The 17223-nt window shown below is 28.4% G+C and overlaps 16 protein-coding genes across 16 annotated transcripts; 6 read left to right on the plus strand and 10 right to left on the minus strand. All coding sequences in view use genetic code 6, as the record gives it.

The window, feature by feature from the left end:
• Positions 1 to 34: 34 nt before the first annotated feature.
• SS50377_23590 (uncharacterized protein) lies at positions 35 to 472 on the minus strand (the record flags this gene model as incomplete). The annotated part of the gene is made up of 1 exon (XM_067907454.1): positions 35 to 472. The coding sequence occupies one exon, from the start codon at positions 470 to 472 to the stop codon at positions 35 to 37; it is 438 nt and encodes a 145-aa protein (XP_067764428.1).
• Positions 473 to 510: 38 nt separating this feature from the next.
• SS50377_23591 (Calmodulin-binding protein) lies at positions 511 to 1362 on the minus strand (the record flags this gene model as incomplete). Its single annotated transcript, XM_067907455.1, has 1 exon — positions 511 to 1362. The coding sequence occupies one exon, from the start codon at positions 1360 to 1362 to the stop codon at positions 511 to 513; it is 852 nt and encodes a 283-aa protein (XP_067764429.1).
• A 251-nt stretch (positions 1363 to 1613) lies between these two features.
• SS50377_23592 (uncharacterized protein) lies at positions 1614 to 2069 on the plus strand (the record flags this gene model as incomplete). The annotated part of the gene is made up of 1 exon (XM_067907456.1): positions 1614 to 2069. One exon carries the CDS (start codon positions 1614 to 1616, stop codon positions 2067 to 2069), a length of 456 nt encoding a protein of 151 aa, XP_067764430.1.
• A 959-nt stretch (positions 2070 to 3028) lies between these two features.
• SS50377_23593 (uncharacterized protein) lies at positions 3029 to 3484 on the minus strand (the record flags this gene model as incomplete). The annotated part of the gene is made up of 1 exon (XM_067907457.1): positions 3029 to 3484. The coding sequence occupies one exon, from the start codon at positions 3482 to 3484 to the stop codon at positions 3029 to 3031; it is 456 nt and encodes a 151-aa protein (XP_067764431.1).
• Positions 3485 to 3738: 254 nt separating this feature from the next.
• Positions 3739 to 4437, minus strand: SS50377_23594 (Myb-like DNA-binding domain-containing protein; the record flags this gene model as incomplete). The annotated part of the gene is made up of 1 exon (XM_067907458.1): positions 3739 to 4437. One exon carries the CDS (start codon positions 4435 to 4437, stop codon positions 3739 to 3741), a length of 699 nt encoding a protein of 232 aa, XP_067764432.1.
• Positions 4438 to 4471: 34 nt separating this feature from the next.
• On the minus strand, positions 4472 to 4858 carry SS50377_23595 (Transmembrane domain-containing protein; the record flags this gene model as incomplete). The annotated part of the gene is made up of 1 exon (XM_067907459.1): positions 4472 to 4858. The coding sequence occupies one exon, from the start codon at positions 4856 to 4858 to the stop codon at positions 4472 to 4474; it is 387 nt and encodes a 128-aa protein (XP_067764433.1).
• Positions 4859 to 4974: 116 nt separating this feature from the next.
• Positions 4975 to 5355, plus strand: SS50377_23596 (Cysteine-rich membrane protein 2; the record flags this gene model as incomplete). Its single annotated transcript, XM_067907460.1, has 1 exon — positions 4975 to 5355. One exon carries the CDS (start codon positions 4975 to 4977, stop codon positions 5353 to 5355), a length of 381 nt encoding a protein of 126 aa, XP_067764434.1.
• Positions 5356 to 6273: 918 nt separating this feature from the next.
• On the minus strand, positions 6274 to 8118 carry SS50377_23597 (Leucine-rich repeat protein; the record flags this gene model as incomplete). Its single annotated transcript, XM_067907461.1, has 1 exon — positions 6274 to 8118. The coding sequence occupies one exon, from the start codon at positions 8116 to 8118 to the stop codon at positions 6274 to 6276; it is 1845 nt and encodes a 614-aa protein (XP_067764435.1).
• An 82-nt stretch (positions 8119 to 8200) lies between these two features.
• SS50377_23598 (Pecanex and transmembrane domain-containing protein) lies at positions 8201 to 10018 on the minus strand (the record flags this gene model as incomplete). Its single annotated transcript, XM_067907462.1, has 1 exon — positions 8201 to 10018. The coding sequence occupies one exon, from the start codon at positions 10016 to 10018 to the stop codon at positions 8201 to 8203; it is 1818 nt and encodes a 605-aa protein (XP_067764436.1).
• Positions 10019 to 10352: 334 nt separating this feature from the next.
• On the plus strand, positions 10353 to 10994 carry SS50377_23599 (uncharacterized protein; the record flags this gene model as incomplete). The annotated part of the gene is made up of 1 exon (XM_067907463.1): positions 10353 to 10994. One exon carries the CDS (start codon positions 10353 to 10355, stop codon positions 10992 to 10994), a length of 642 nt encoding a protein of 213 aa, XP_067764437.1.
• A 792-nt stretch (positions 10995 to 11786) lies between these two features.
• SS50377_23600 (uncharacterized protein) lies at positions 11787 to 13043 on the minus strand (the record flags this gene model as incomplete). Its single annotated transcript, XM_067907464.1, has 1 exon — positions 11787 to 13043. The coding sequence occupies one exon, from the start codon at positions 13041 to 13043 to the stop codon at positions 11787 to 11789; it is 1257 nt and encodes a 418-aa protein (XP_067764438.1).
• Positions 13044 to 13206: 163 nt separating this feature from the next.
• On the plus strand, positions 13207 to 13800 carry SS50377_23601 (uncharacterized protein; the record flags this gene model as incomplete). The annotated part of the gene is made up of 1 exon (XM_067907465.1): positions 13207 to 13800. One exon carries the CDS (start codon positions 13207 to 13209, stop codon positions 13798 to 13800), a length of 594 nt encoding a protein of 197 aa, XP_067764439.1.
• A 173-nt stretch (positions 13801 to 13973) lies between these two features.
• Positions 13974 to 15218, plus strand: SS50377_23602 (uncharacterized protein; the record flags this gene model as incomplete). Its single annotated transcript, XM_067907466.1, has 1 exon — positions 13974 to 15218. The coding sequence occupies one exon, from the start codon at positions 13974 to 13976 to the stop codon at positions 15216 to 15218; it is 1245 nt and encodes a 414-aa protein (XP_067764440.1).
• Position 15219: 1 nt separating this feature from the next.
• SS50377_23603 (uncharacterized protein) lies at positions 15220 to 15678 on the minus strand (the record flags this gene model as incomplete). Its single annotated transcript, XM_067907467.1, has 1 exon — positions 15220 to 15678. The coding sequence occupies one exon, from the start codon at positions 15676 to 15678 to the stop codon at positions 15220 to 15222; it is 459 nt and encodes a 152-aa protein (XP_067764441.1).
• A 42-nt stretch (positions 15679 to 15720) lies between these two features.
• On the minus strand, positions 15721 to 16278 carry SS50377_23604 (uncharacterized protein; the record flags this gene model as incomplete). The annotated part of the gene is made up of 1 exon (XM_067907468.1): positions 15721 to 16278. The coding sequence occupies one exon, from the start codon at positions 16276 to 16278 to the stop codon at positions 15721 to 15723; it is 558 nt and encodes a 185-aa protein (XP_067764442.1).
• A 64-nt stretch (positions 16279 to 16342) lies between these two features.
• SS50377_23605 (uncharacterized protein) lies at positions 16343 to 17161 on the plus strand (the record flags this gene model as incomplete). Its single annotated transcript, XM_067907469.1, has 1 exon — positions 16343 to 17161. The coding sequence occupies one exon, from the start codon at positions 16343 to 16345 to the stop codon at positions 17159 to 17161; it is 819 nt and encodes a 272-aa protein (XP_067764443.1).
• Between the last annotated feature and the right edge of the window lie 62 nt (positions 17162 to 17223).

Consider the following 17223-nt stretch of genomic DNA (forward strand, 5'->3'; position numbering starts at 1 on the left):
ATAAAATAATATATAATTAATACTTTATTCAAAATCATTTGTAAATAAGTGGGAATGAATCATGAAGCTATTGTTCAAAAGTTGCGGCAGTAATAATAGCATTCAAAACTAATCGCTCTTTAGAAGTTAGTAAAAATTTATAATCTTAATACCATTTTACCCAACCTCCTTCATTCACTAATGATTGAAGATGTTATTTATCATGATAAACATGATTACTTAGCATTGAAGAATGAGATTTTACAATAGAATCTGATTTTTTATTAAGCCTAATTGCCTATTCTTCTAATAAATATTCATGGATATCTTTTTACTCTTTCTCTTCTTTAAAAATAATAAATTTGCTTACAATTTTATTAACTTTAACCTTACTAAAGCTAGTAGAGTAAACAATAATCTATTTGTAATCAAAAATAGCTTTGATATGTATTTTAGGTGTTTATAGTAACTACCGAAACACCTATTTACTCATTTATGACCAAATACTTTGTGTATTATATAATAATTATATCAATCAATCGCAAGATACAGTGGCCCTTATCTCTAAAAGTCCCTAATCGTTTTCTCCAATTGCTCTATCTTATCAGCACAATCCTCCCTAGCCTTCATTCCGCTCTAAGTATCATTTGTAAATTTGAACGAATGTAAGCGTTTCTGCTCAACGTTCAAAGCCTCCTTCAATTCTGCTAATAATTGAACACGCTCATCATCACCAACTTCCCTACATCCTCTAGGGATTTTAGACAGTCTAGCCCTTTCTTGTTTTTCCCATTCATCTTAGTCTTTCTTTGACATCTCTTCCATTTTTCTCTGCCTCAGATAGTCTGGAATCTGTCCCAACTTCTACTTAGATATCTCCTCTACCTGCTCGGACGGTTTACTAATTTTAGAATTTTCTTTGTTTTGTTTGATAAAATTCACGTTTTTAGGTTTTGGAGCTTCTGGAATTGGTCCTTTTTTCGTAATAACTTATCTGGCACTAGACTAACGATCACTATTTCCACCTTCACTTGAACCACTTGCGTTCTTCACTCTTGGGGCCATGATATTGCTGTGGACCTGGCCTTCATTTTTTCTTAAAAATTAATGCGTCTAATCGGGCTTGTTTTGGTCCAGAGTTTACTAAATTTTAGGCTAGGCGTTTTCAAACTCTTTAAGTCTAAAAGCTGGCACTGCAGCCTTCTACTCCTACTCTAGCTATTTTTAGGCGATTTCGTTCTCTTTACACTTAATTTACTGCGCATTTTCCCGCATAAAATTCTTTGGTTCAATACCAGCGCGTTTTTATTTCTCTCTAATCGAGTCACATGGTGCTATCATGTTACCGATGATTGAGGAAGAGTGATGGTAACGATTTGACATTTGTGTATAGGAATTTTATTAACTTATGAATAATTTAGTATAATAATTATATTTGTGTGGTCATATTAAAAATATTTATCAATATATTATATATCATATAATATAATATTAATTTAATTTAATTTAATTTATCGTCATTACTGTACTCCGATTATAACAAATTAAATACTTTAGAATAAATTATATTAAAAATAGTATGTAATTATTTATTATTATTATACTATTTGTTATATGTACAAAATATAACTAAAATGAACTTTTTAGAAACAATCCCAATTACTATTAACACTATTTTAGATGGAATCACTATTGATGAGAATTTATTAGTAGATAAATCTCTTCTTCCATACGAAATTGTTGATATTATCACAGTTGCATATGATATATCGTAGATCGCATCGCAGCGTCTTTATGAAATAATTATTCCTCAGCTGAACGTTTAGCCAATAAACCTTAGTCAAATCGTAGATATTAATATTAAAGTATCTTACTAAAATATCATTTTGAATCAAGCTTTGAAATTAAATTTATCATATTTTTGTCCATATGAGATTGCTGATAACTTGATTACTGATTATTAATTAGGTGGAACTGCATTAGAATACGGAATATGGGCTAAGCTGATAGTTTTCGCATTATTAAAAGGAATCTATGATGGTAGTGTTGGTGTTACTGGGGAATAAAATGTTGCTATTTTAGAAGAGTGAGTTACTTGCTACTGAATATAAAAATTGTTTTTATTTTTTACTAGTTAACCGTTCATTATTAAGATTTTAAATGGTTTTAAGGCATGATTATATTGTATAATAAATTATGAGATGAATTTTTAATAACAAACAGAAGATAGTATAATACTTATTCACTCATGCTTTGTTTCTCTATAACTTTTTGATCTATACAATACATATTTATTAATCAGCAAATTTTCAAATAATCTTAGAAGATATACATAAACAATATCTAATCAACTTTCATTTTTATATATACTAACTATATATGTGTCAATTACTATTTACTCCCTTCAGTAATAAAAATTATTTATTGTGCATTTTTAAAATTAGCATATTAATTTTTAATTAGTGTGTTTTGCAATAAAAGTATAAGTCATAACATATTAAATTAAGCTATTATATGGTTATTATAATTGCAGTCTGTTTAGCTTAATCATATTTATAGGTTCCTTAGATGTTATAATAAAATTGCGTAAATTTTCATTATTAAGTTTCATATTTGACCTATATTAAGTAGTAAAAATGCTATACATATATATTATAATTATTAAACGTGTTTATATTTTTATTATCATATTATTTTAAAATATTGATTCGATTTTCAAAATTAAATAATTTGAAGATTTGAAGATTTTTAATATTAAATATATTTCAAATAATTTTAACTCATAAAATTTTGAAATAGCACCCGTTATTTTAATGTCATGATGCTTCTTGTTTAAGTTATATTCACATATATATCTACCATGTTAAGTAAACACTACATCCTGATTCAACATTAAAAAAATAATATTAATATCTTTGCGAAATTAATTATAAAATAATCGTCTTTGACCTTATTCTATATGAATATTAATACTATTATTATGATCACATTATCATTATATTATGCAGATAACATTACAAATCTGTTCTCCTGTAAAGTAAATAAGATTTCACTCCCAGACAACACCACATTTTCCACATTAGACAACACCACATACTTTACAAAATTAGCTAGCACATGTACTACAAAATATACCTAGTACAGATTTTTTCTAGCATTTTTCACAACAAAATTGCTACCCAGAAACATCAAAATTAGATCGCGCTTAGCCTGTAAAAACATCATGAATCTAGAGTTCAAGAGCATCATTCTAAATTACTTAGAAACTACCCTTACAGAGACGCGCTATTTAGTGAGAATCATTTAATTTTGAAGAAAAAATTTACACCTTTATTTTAAGTGATGAAGCTGTAAATACACAGCCAGTTAGTAGTGGTGTTGGATTCAGAGGTTACGAAGAGAAAATAAAAATTTGTTTTTAAAACGTATCAGGAGAAACGGTTAAAAACTAAAGAGACTAAAAAATTGATTTTGATATAACTTAGATAGTTGATGATAACGCCATTTAAATAGAGTATCGATCCACAATTTTTGGTTTTAGTGGTAGAGTGTAGTTAGTAAATGGTTATTAGTTTTCTTAAAACGAAGCAATAGTAAACAAATTATTAGGTTTAGAATTTTAATATATTGATAGAAATTTTGTTAATGCTTTTACTATATCCATTGACGTTTCCTGCAAAATAATCGCTATGTGCGACATTATAATAAATATCATTATATATTAATTAATATATAATAAAGTCAATATAAGCATAATAATCACTAATTAACTTTAAGATTTAAACAGTTGCATCTATTTTTGATCTGAAAAGAAGACCGTTGTGGTAATTATTTACTCAAATATGTAAGATTTTTATTTATCTTGACTGCTTCTACTAATGCAGCATCTTCATCAGCTGACCACTTACCTTTATGTATCTCTGGATTTTAAACTCTTTACCAACGTTAATGAACTTAGTTTGACTTCAAATTTGTTGCAAATTTATCATTTAAAATTCTTGCTAAATTTTTATATGATAGGTTACTATCTTATTATTTCAACTCATTTAACATTTATATTTACTCTTCGGACCAAAATTACTTTTAAGAACGTGTGCAATGTGGGTATGACGTGTCCTATGTACTTGACTTGACTTCTTGATCTTATATTTCTAAAATTACTTAAGAATCCATAGCTACTTATTATGATTTAGAATAAAGTGACGACTAACTGGCATCCAAAAACTCTTTTATAGTTATATTAATGTCGTTACAATATTGTGTTAGTTGTTACTTTTAAACTGGTAATACAAATGGAATAGGTGGCGAATTAACAAAATCTTGTATAGCAGCGGCCCTATTAACCATTCTATCTTAGATTGCTTAAGTTTCTATTATTGGCAAACTGTCATTGTAGAAAAATTAATAAACTTCTGCTAAATGGATGTCTAGATTAGTGCGTTTATTATGTTTTTCCATTATTTAGTAACTAATAATATATATCATACTATAATCATATCTCATTCATAAAATCTATAAAATCATTAAAAATATTTTTATAAACATTTTATTACTTTATTTTTTCTTTTCTAATTTGTTTTTTCAGATTTCTAAGCTACTTTTAGATAACATCAATATCATCATTTTGTGTAAATACCTTGAAAACTTAAGCTCTGAATATAGCTATGGCTACAATTAAAGTTAAATAACCCAATGATAAAAAAGGTAACCTATGAATAGGTAGTATATGGAAAATCGAAAGCAATAATGTCGTTAATATCCAAAATAAAAGCCAGTGTAATAAATCTCTGTAATCTCCTTACTAATAAGCATAATAGGATGCTGGTAAAGAGTAAAGCACTAAAAATAAACAGATAATAACATCTACCACTATTCCCATTAATTAAATCCTATAATCATATTAGTATTTAGTATATATTTTATATACTCTCTTTATTATAATTCTATCTATTATTATCTAATTAATAATATTGCAACTTTCCTGATAAACTAATAATGTCAGACGCACCAGTTATGCCTGATTTACCATAGCTTCCGGAATAAATTGGAGAACACAATTAGGTTTCATCTAATCCTTAAGTTATTTAACCATAGATTATTTTTGTATAGTAAGTTTAATAACCTCAACCTTTGACTGTTTTCGATATTTATTGTAAATGTGTAGCACCAAAATTTGATTCCTGTAAATGTTGTGTTGGAGGTTGTACAGCATTATTTGCTGGATGTGGTCTTTGTTGTTGTATTTCATGTTATGGTTCTTCGAAATTAGATAAATGTGATGTTTGCTTAGCTGGATTTGTTATGTGGCTTACTTCATCTTTTGTAGTAGGTTGGGTTGTGGCATGCATAGTTGGATGTTAAATATGTTATAATTGAAAATATTTTATCACTTATATTAGAATACTCAAATAAAGTATTTTTTATTTCGCCTATTTGCCAATACTTCATCTACAGTCTTTGTAACTTTGTATGGCTATAACTATGGCAGTACTTTCAGATCATCAATATCTAATAAGTCTGTAAATGATATGTAATTCTTTTTTTTTGGTAAGATCTTAAATTTATGGTAATTTTATTCTACGAAAGAAGGCATTTTAAATAAACCTGGGACTTCTAACTGTTCTGCAGATTGTTTTATATATGTATTTAGATCATTATTATTTTATTAATATTGTGTAGAGTAGCATTATGGATTGGAATGATATAACTAATTACATATTAATTATTCATAATTTGTAATCTAAGGTATATCGTTAATACATAATTTATCGGTTTTATGATGAATCCTACTTCGATAGCATCTTACTTTAGCTTTCTTTTAGTAAGCTTTACTTTACTAGAAAGTATCATCAATATCGTCATAGTGAATCGGTTTAGACTTTTAAAATTGCATTTATAACTGTCAGTTATAAATAAACAGCATTAACTAGATATGAGCATAATTAATGTGTTTTTTAGTTTTTATTGTAATTTAGTTATTTTTTATATTATTTGTAACCTAATTATTAACATTAAAAATTAAGATATATATGATAATTATATTCAGTATTACAATCTTTTCCAAACAATGTTTTTATAATTGATGGCAGTTTAACCCTAATTATCTAAGAAACTATCAAATATTACATTTATTCTATTTTCCTCATCATTATTAGTACAAATCTACCACTAAATTACATATTAATTATTTATCAAAACCACCAAGGCTTGATAATAAACTGTTATGTTTATTAGTTATTATTATCTATAAAATCCTATAATGTGTTAATATATTAACAAGTGAAACAATTCAGATCATAAATTAAGTTCCTCGATGAAAAGCTCAAAATCGAGCACTTCCCGCAAGTACTGCAGAATGGCCTTCGTGCCGCGCCCTGCCACCGCTTTGGACGGCCTCACCAGATAGTTCCCCTGGACACCAACTTATTACAGACGGCCAGCAAACAGCTTAGTTCGTGCATCCGAATGCTCTACAGCAGGTCCCAACAGTCCAAGTTCACTAGGAAGATACTAAATCGAGTTTTAGCCCAAATTTAGGTTTTGCAGCTTCCTTAGCCGAAATACCTGCTTCGAAACTGCCTTAATTTAATTTTACGAAACATCCAAAAACTAGATATTTTCTTGTTTATATACACTTGGAGGTACAATGGACAATTTGTTTTGCTAAATATCCAAATATACCAAATTTTCAATTCTGTCCATGACAAAATCCTCCAAAATACACTGCTATACTGTTAAATATTGTAATTATGGCATATCTGCACACTAGAAAAATTATAAATTTCGCATTTGTGATAAATCTACTTTCTACAGATTTGGAACACTGGCCAAAATTATTTCTGGGATATCTGAAATTCCGCGTAATACAAGCTCTTTTAACTACGAAAACCGACCTAAATGCTCACAAAACGTGTCCATAGTGTCCTGGTTGAAACCTATGATTTTTTCTAATTTCAGAAGCACGATATTTTCTACATTGCTAGTAAATAGTGAACCTGGAAGCTTCTAGTTGCAAAATATGAGTTTCACACCAGAGTTTGTCATTGTATCAAGTTAAGTATTGTTGATTTATAGCTAAATGTTCTTATCGTTATTTTTTTCATCTAACTCCACCTCTTTTTTGTAAATTGCATGATCCAGTGGGAGCTTCGAAACGAGAAATTCCTTCGCTTTTAGAACACTGGCCTCCTGTGATATACGACTCATTTTGCGCATTGGATTTCCAACTAAAATTAGCCGTTTCAGGTTATTCAGGAGTCCGATTTCCCCAGGAATTTCTTGCAAGTTGTTGCAAGAAAGGCTCAAAATTTCTAATTTCGAGGCAGTCCAAAAGCAACCTTTTGGCAACAAAATATTTGAAATTTCGTTGTCATTCGCCTAAAATATTTATAAATTTTAAGCTAAAAAGAGATTTTCTGGAGTCGATCGAAGTTAATTGTTATTCAAGTTTATCGATATTAAATTATATAATAATTATATATTCGAAAAAAGTTCGCATGAAAGGGGAGTTGACGAAAAACGATTCATTTCGAGATCTACGGAAGCCAAATTAGCGCAGCCCTCGTAGTTCGTAAGCCTATGAAGCAGATTGCGCTTTGCAGATAATTTAGTCAATTTAGTGAGATTTTGAAGGTCCAAAGACGTAAGCTTATTAGCATCAATTTGCAGGTCGATAAGGCTCGGGCAGTCCACCGTCAAAGTCGACAGCGCGCACGCATTGAGCTCCAGCGTGACGATGCTGTCAGAGCTGATTTCGAGCGTTTTGATCGGATTTGAGGACAAAACGACAATTTTCAACTGGCCAAAACCTGAAATGTCCGGAAAGCTCGTCAGCTTGTTCGCAGAAAGATCGAGCAGCTTGAGGCTAGGGAGCTCCGCCGGCGCGAAGATTTGGATGAGATTTTTCTACAGAATCAGCGCTTCCAGGTTCTCTAATTTCTCGAGTTCCGCGCTCTCGATGGCTTTGAGCTGCGAATTTACAATTTCCAGGCGCTTGATTGGCATGGCCTCGTAAAAGCTAACGCCCGCAGAGATGGTCTCGGCGTCGTAAATTTCGCTAGGCAGTGATGGCAAATTCTGGTCCCTGAGTGACAGTACGCCCGTCTGCTTCGCTTTCGTGAGCAATTTTTAAAGGTCCATTTCAGTGAAATTGTATATATAAATATATTATATTTTATATATAATAAATATGTAAATATACATAATAAACAATAATGCTCACTCAAATAATTCCTTGACCGTACTCGACCAGCGGGTAGCCAAATGGAGAGCCGGCGGCCTCACAAAACAGATTCCTGAGTGCAGCTGGTAAGCTTTGCACTGAAAATCGCTCGTCGTCGGTGGCGTCGAAAACCAGCAGATCTGTTTGGATTGAGCTCCAAATCATTTTGTAAAAATAATTTGGAAGGTGGAAAACGTCCCAGCTGACATGTTAAAATGAGTACTCCAGGACGCGAGGACCAGCCATGACTGCGTATATTTTTGTATACTTTTGAGATTTTAGTGCGTGGTTCCACTACGGTTCATTGGGATGAGAAAACAAAATATCTTTCTAATCGTCATTAATTTCCGCTAATTCAACATAACTTTATGCAAAATCATCTCCCATTAAAATTTGTTGTTATGAGTAGTATACAGCATTTCTAAAGCAAGAAAGTATAACTTTTTACATCTCTTGTTATAATTGTCTATCAATGTCATTTTTAATAATGTACTAAATTGACTGATACAAATTTGGTATATCTGTATCTGCGTCTATATTTGTGTACGTGAAATTTGAATAATAACATAATCCTGTAACTGCATTACTTATTTTTGGCGATAAATTCATACCAAAAAAATATCTAAGTGACTCCTCAATATTCTCAAACTGACCAGAACTAGATTATGATAATTATTAATATAACATAGATAACGCTTAAATGATCTTTTGATCCAATTAAGTTAGTGAGATATATAGTAATCCTACAAATATTCTTATAAGTTCTTCTCTATAAAATTCAGAAGTAAAAACTCCAGATAAACTATAATCATTTGTACTAAAATCTTCAGTAGAAATTGTTCCCTTATACTTAACTAGCCAACGATTAGTAAACAATGGTGCATTTTATGGCACTCTATTTTCTGATGTTTTAGGAACATGTTTTTACTCTACATTCTATTGCCCTAAAGTAATGCCAAATTAACGCCGCGGTGGATCTAGTACCTGTGGGATTGGATCTGTATAACAAACTGAAGAAGATAGAACTGTACTAGCTACGCCTACCACATTAGTAACATTTGCTTTACTTTTGTCTTTAATAAAATCAACATATCTTTCTAAACAAGTTCGCTCCAGCGTATGACACGATGTCTCCTTAGTCTCCAATGCATAAACTAAATAATTATGTCGAATTCTTAAAATATCGGAGCCTGTATTTAATAAAAATATCATTTTCTTTTCAGACATTAATACTTGAATTGTTCCTTATGGCATATAACCTTCCTAGAAATTAATTTTCCTTAACTATTACTAAAATTTTGTGTTTTACTTACCAAATAGTGATGAAACTGTAGAATTGTACAATTATATATCATCCTATTTATCAACACTATCATCCTATAATGAAGATACAATATCAGGATTAAATTATCTACAATCTTTATATTAACATCTCTAGTTGAAAAATGCGATATGGTGAGGATGGAAAATAATAAATAATGGGGTACCGCCTATTGGTAATGATGGAAAATCTAAAAAAGAGCATACTAGAAATATAATGCAATTATAGCAATATAGCAAATACCGAAACTTATACATTTTTAATTACCATCCGATCCTTGGCTCTTTAAAACATAACTATGATTAAACTTGCAAATATTTAAAGCTTTATATTAATCTATTAATTGAATAGAATATCCAAGAACCTCCAGCGATAGACAATCCAAAAAATGAATAACCTTTTATAATAAATGGAAGCCATCCCCCTAATAACATACCACATATATTTCCTAAAGGGTCAAATAAACCATTAACAATACTACGAGTAAAAATAATCATTAATACTATATTTTCAAAATAAGACTTTTATAAACAAAAACTATTAATATATTCGACAAAAACTAGAACAGACGTTATTACAGATAGAATTATACTAAAAACTCCAATAACTATAGCAAACTTCCCATTATTTTATCTACTATTTTCAATTCTAGATAAGAAAGTTAATGGTAATATTAATAATGAGAAAGCACCACCAATAATTAAACTTAAATATTTAATATCTAATATTGTTTATATAGATTAGTGTAAACAAAACTATGGTATTTTGATATCTAAAAACTTTAATATTAAAGATACAACAATAAGAACTAATGACGAAACAAGCAGTATAATGTTTTATAGCAACGAACTTCTATTCCATCCATTACTACAAATGGATATAAAAACAATACCAATCGGTAATATTTAACTATAAGAAAAAATAGATACCAAAACTGCAGTACCAATATAAAATGCTGATGGGACAATAGCTTACATCCCAACGACTCTAGTAATAAATTCAAATATAAACAATATGGCTGCCTAAAACTAAGGAAATATGCCAATAAATAATAAAAATGGAGTTACAATTATAAATATTGCACCAACTAATGGTGATGCGATAGAAATTGGGCACCAAGCCGCAGTATAGAAAAATGTCGTAATACAAGGTTCTAATTCATTAACTGGGGTAAATTTGGCAACTTACGTATCAATACCTCTTAAAGAAGGTACAATAAGTTAAGTGAAGAAAATTGAAGAGTATGCCGGTAATTAAAAAAAGTTCGTGAAACAAGAAAATAGTACAAATGAGGATATATTAAGAGCTAAATTAACTATCTTAATAAAAATTGGTTATACTTAACTCATAAGAGCGTTTGAAAACTCATCTTTAAATGATAACTTCATGGAAATCTTTTAAGCTTCTCGCTCCTTAGCAATAAACGACATACTGAAGTAAAATATAGGAACAATAAATGCGACAACTAACTGAGCATAAAATATCTTAGAAAACGTAATCCCAATATAAATAATTGCTGATATAATATTTACGATAGAAGCTAAAATATGTGACTTAGTAGAGAAATTCCTGTCATCCGAAATACAAATTCCAAATAATAAAGAATTTAACACTTTTCCAGCTATTTTTTTTGCAATTCCGTCATCAAATACTGGTGATGACATTTTATGGAATTCTATATAATTTATATTTATATATAATTATGAAAAAGATACTTGGCATTAGTAAGCTAACAATAAAATTAATTTTTATCTTCTTTATGCTTGCATATTTCAATATATAATTTTATGCATAAAAGATTACATGCTAGTTTCGAACCTGGATTTTCTTTTGTTAAGATTTAGCAATAAAAAGCAAGTGAAAACTTTAAAACATAACTATTATGTATAATAAGACTCATAATTGATATAAAATAATAAATTTATCTATAATTTGTCATACAAACAAAATGAACAGGGACTATCAAATTATATTTAAACATCTGCCTTATTATAGAGTATAATTAATTTTACAAAACAATAAATAGTGTATTAGAATCAATTTAGTAGGTAATAACTATCTATTTATATAAAGTTAAAGAAATATAGATAATTAATTATTAATCGCCTACAACATTAATACTAAATATATATTACTTCATGAATATTCAAAATTATAAATGGATTTGTTCTTGTATTAATAAATTCATAAAGTATACAAAAATTATTGTATAATTATTAAATATGTTAGAAAATTTATTTATAAATTTTTAAAAAAATTAAATTCTCACATACAAGTAACTTTTGAATTTGCATATACACATGTCCATCCATTAGTAATTATAAATATGCTAGAATTTAATTATACTGAGCAAAAAGTACTTCCACAATCTGAAAATTGATATCCACCACCCATATTAAATTCGATTTTATTATTTATATCAGTTGTATAAATACTTTTAAGCTAAGTTAACTTATTTTTTTATTACCCAACAATTCCATAATATGTAATCATGTTATGGGATGATTTTTTAGGTAACTCTAATGTAACTATACTTTAATCAACACTAATTGTATTTGTAGCATGTGTTATTGAAATTCTATCTATTTGAGATCTTGATACAATATTATAACTACTTGATTTTTCTGAAACAAATACCCCTGAAAATGTAGCACTTATAAATTAAATCTAACCCTCATACTATCTTAACTAAAAAAGTGGAATTTAGAAAGCTGAACCAATTCTCACCACCACTGAATAATCTGCATGGCATTTAGAGTTTCTGAATATTGAAAAACTATCTAAATTCATAAAATATATGGGAAATATAGAATTTGGATCTGAAATGATTGGTACATCAAATTAAGTATTACGTATAGTTGTTCCAATACTAACTAGCGAACTTGCACCCAACGAGCTATAATTCTTTGTAATCAATTGTTAAAACCAATATCCAGAATTATAAAATGAAGGCTATATAAATGAGCGCCTTTTATCAGTTTATCTAAAACGAAATTCAACCTACCCGTTCTGATTAGACTAATTTATTGTAAATCCCTACATTTATCCCTAATCTTTAGTATAATTTAGTATAAAACTATAAGGTACTTACTTATACCTCAATAATAAATCCTCGCTTTCCATAAATGCAGTATTGTTTAATTCACTAAAAATATCCTGAATTGATTCTACTGTTATTGACTTATCTAAAACTATTCCTTCATCATTTATCAACTCAGGAGAAGTATTCAGTGTCATTATATGCGATTCGGGGCTCAAACCACACATGAAAACAGAGCATGTTGTTAATGTTGCTAAAATAATACCAATACATAAAAAGTTAAAACTTAGGATAAATAAAAATTTACATCCTGGTGAGTATTTTGCATGATATAAATACTATTATGGTGGTTGAACAGATATTTTAGCTGAGAAACTCTTATTGAAATCAACTAACTATGGTTATTATCCACTAAACTATTCTGATAAAATCTGTACCTGAGTATCTTTTCTACTACTTTTTGCCATTTCAGAATCAGTCATTAAAAGAGTTTTATATTTATTTATATAATAATATTAATTCGGATAATTAGTTTTTTCGCCAAAATAAGCGCAAATAATAATATTAGTATGTTATTCTTCCTCAAGGTATTACTTCTAATAAATAAATATAGATTATTGTATAATCACCTTACGAACATTAACAATGTTGTCAAATACTTTTATTGATTAAATAGCAATTATTTTTTCACAAAAGTAAATAATTAAACTTAATATGTAATTAGCCAGTCAATTAGGGATGTTAAAGATACAAAACTCCATAAAAGATGATGGAACTGAACTAATGAGCAGCATAGACACGATTCATCAAGAAATTAAAAATGTAGTGGACAAATAACTATCTGACGAATATTATGATACATGTTATGAATTTTAAAGATACCGGTTAGAAACATAGCGATAATTGTAGAGTATCCTTGACAATAAAACATTTAACGAATAAAAAGACATTAAAAAGGAAATAAAATAAACTGTGAGAGAAGCAAAAGAAATTTTGCGACACTAATCCTGGAAAGTATTCGAATAAAGTATTTTAGATATATAAAATCAAATTATTACTACCATGTCACACTATTAAATATGTCTATCTTAGGCTGAATAGTATATTATAGACTACTTTTCTATTAGATAAGAGCATATTCAATCTTTATTTTATCCTTGTCTAAGAATGTAAAGACAGGAAATAATCTAACCTGATTAATAATTTTTATGTGATATTTTATTAAAAATACCAATATGAATTATCAAACTATTGGTTTCAAGATGATTTTTTACTATATAATTAGAATTATCAATTTGTTATTTTTTATTATCACATATTTAATTTTTTACTTACAAATAAATAATTATTTACATTTCCAATACACTCTTCTATTTATATTATATACTATAATAAATATCTAATTATCAAAAATGCAAAATTAACAAAAAATCCTTACCAGAATTTAAAAGCAGAAGTAGGCTATTGATACTATCACCTAAATAGCTATGGCATAGCTTAATAATAACTATCTAGCAATTCAATAAATCGCTCCTGATTATACAAATGACAAGAATATTATTCCTCACCTAATCGGAGATTTAGTGCATAGCCGAGAGGGCCCAACTGCAAAACCTATAAGATAAACATCGCAATCTAATCCAAAACTTCCATGTAAAAATAAAAATGAAACACCATAAAATACGAATTAGTTACTCAAAAAATAAGTCAACCCACGGGCTTAAAAAGAAAATTTATTATTATCTACTTAAAATAAATAGTAAAACGTAACCACTGATCGAGAAGCTGCTAAACTGCCCATTAAACAGATTTCAAGCGATGCTAGTTTCTAGAAAGAAGCGGTATCTCCACGAGAGATTGTCTAAAAATGCGATAATCCAGAAGTATCGCTGGGTTAAGTTATTGAAAAAGATAGCTTTATGAGGTAAAATGGAGATATATAAACCTAAAGTTAATATATTAATAAGTCCATTTCAGTTGTTTCAGTATAAACAGATTAAGATGATAAATATATTTACAATTAAGATAAACAAACTAATCTAGTAAATTAAGAGAATTAACATGATACATCATGTAACAACTGTGATCTTATTTTATAAGATAAATTAGATATTTACTCGCTATAGTTGGAATAATTTTTCATGCCAGCTGAACTACATCACTGCAGATGTGATAATTATAAAAACTGTATTTGTGGTTGTGATGGCAGGCAATTTATATTAAATGATATTTTAGACGAAAATAGTTTGCAGGAAATTAATAGTTCAGCACCTAATTTTTTTAAAGCTATTTAACCTCACTAATGTGGTTAATATCGGCTTACACAATAAGTACCTATAGAAAATCAAATCGAATCTTTGATCACACTATTTCCAGATCTTAATTTGTAAAATAATTAGAATTCAGATGATAGTTCTTGGGAAGGGTTAATTAAATAAAGTGGATATATGTAAGGTCACACGCCTAAAAATTAAATAACTGAACATAATTATAGAGATAAGGTTCAATAAGTTAATTAATACCCCAAACAAATGAGTTTAATTAAGGATTAGAATATACAAATCATTGATAAGGAAGTTTATATATCATAATGTAGAAATATGAATGACTTGGAATGGAAGTAAACTGTTCGCCTAAATGGTTATTAAATATAGTGAATCAAATTATCTCAACAGTGTAACCAATATATGGTATTCTTTATTACTCTAGGAATATTTTTTTCTCTGACCAAAGCTAGTCTACCCATCCATCCCAGGTTAACTCCTATTTTGATCGGAAAATAGAAGAATAGCAATAAAGTAATTGGTCTTCTCTAAAATCTACTGAAGAATTCCAAGCCTCCCGATGTCTAACCGAACTAATGAAATCAAGTGCTCTGGAATCAGGTGTACCTTCCGACTGAATTTAAAAATTTTGTATAGCAACTGGTATCGAGCTTGCTGGATTTATACACTTCGTGAAAGGTGGTTAATTTTCTGATAGCTTACAATTCTATGATATAGGATAAAATATTAGGTTTGGAGTAGAATTATTTAAGTAAATCCTAATATTTGGATATGTTAGCTATAAATATTTTACTAGCACTAGATCAGTAGGAACAGATGGTAACCAATCCATTTTATACTCAGAAAAATTAAATAATATATACTATAATAAAATTCACTTAAACTAAATTTATTTATTCCTTATTTGAGTGCTTGTTTGCTATAAAGCAGAGAACTGTAATCTAGCTTTTTCTTTTCTTAGATTGCTTTCCTATAATATTTAGTTATAATTAAGAGGTTGGTTGCGTATATTAGTAAAATACTAATTAGTACTAGTTAGCTGCAGTTCGGGCATGTTTTATTCTAAATCATTATTATTTTACTATAATATTTGTTTTTATTAGCTTTAGAGGGTATCTGCCTCAAGAGATTTCTGCTATAATAAATTTGATACTGTAGAAAGTGAATTAATTAAAGATCTATTTTCCTCCTTCAGCTATTAAATTTCATCTTTTAGTTAAATTAATAGCTCCTCTTTATAGTTAATTTACGTATGTATAGCTGTTTATGGCGTATGAAATCCTGATGTTACTGGGCTGCTAATTGGTATTTTTGTTTCCGATAAATAAATTTCTATTAATATTTTATACTCACAGGAATTTTAGTGTTCTATAAGTTAATCTTAGTCACAATCTATAAATTAACATCCTAAAAGTTTGTATTTGCAAGTCATTTATTTGTAAATTAATATATAATATATAATTAAATAATATTTATCTTTTCTAAATTTTATAGAAATGTACATTAGAACTAGACAGGTTGCAGGATAAAATGGTGATATGTAGTAGACAGAAAGAAATTCACATATTTATAATACGCTATCATAAAATGCATATAATAATCTGAAAGATACTGATCCTTCAGGAACTAGGCTTTATACAAATGCTAGTAATTTAACAAATACGAATATTAATAAATCTAATGTTAGAACTCTACAAACTAATCATTTAAGAGCTCCTACATCGAATACATTTTTATCAGATGCTAATAATACGGCTTAAGAAAGCTACGAAAATAAAATGCTATTAGTAGATTAAATTCCATCAATATGTGACACTATAACAGCATTGAATATTGAAATATAAGCAATAAGGGAATAGGGGTTTGATATCTAAAATGAAGTAAAAAGTTAAATATAAAAAGAATTTACTACCAAATATGCTGATCTTACCCGCCGAGTAGAGCAAGTTAGTCACTTATCAAATGCAATATAAACTAAAAATGATGCGCTAACAAGTAGAGAATAATTGAGAGATAATATTATTAGTATTCATGATGAAGCTCTTACAAATTTTAGTTAAGTTTTATAAAAGTTAGAAAGAAAAATTAGCGATTTAGAGTCTAAATCTATTGGAAAAGATGAACTTGATGTAAGAATTAATAATCTTGAACATGATGTAAAATAAATGTGGTCATCCATGTAAAATTAAACTGTTGCATTGTAATAAGAAGTAAACTCAAATATTACGAATATTATGGGTATTCTAGGTTTATTGGAGCAGAAGAATAAAAGTGTACAGTTATAGCTTGAACAAATTAGAATGATTAGAGAATGACATTTTTACTTATAATATATCTAATATATTATTTTACATTTATTATTTTACTTCTAAAGCTC

The sequence above is a fragment of the Spironucleus salmonicida genome, chromosome 4 (genome assembly GCF_000497125.1).
Source record: "Spironucleus salmonicida strain ATCC 50377 chromosome 4, whole genome shotgun sequence".
NCBI lineage: Eukaryota > Fornicata > Diplomonadida > Hexamitidae > Spironucleus > Spironucleus salmonicida.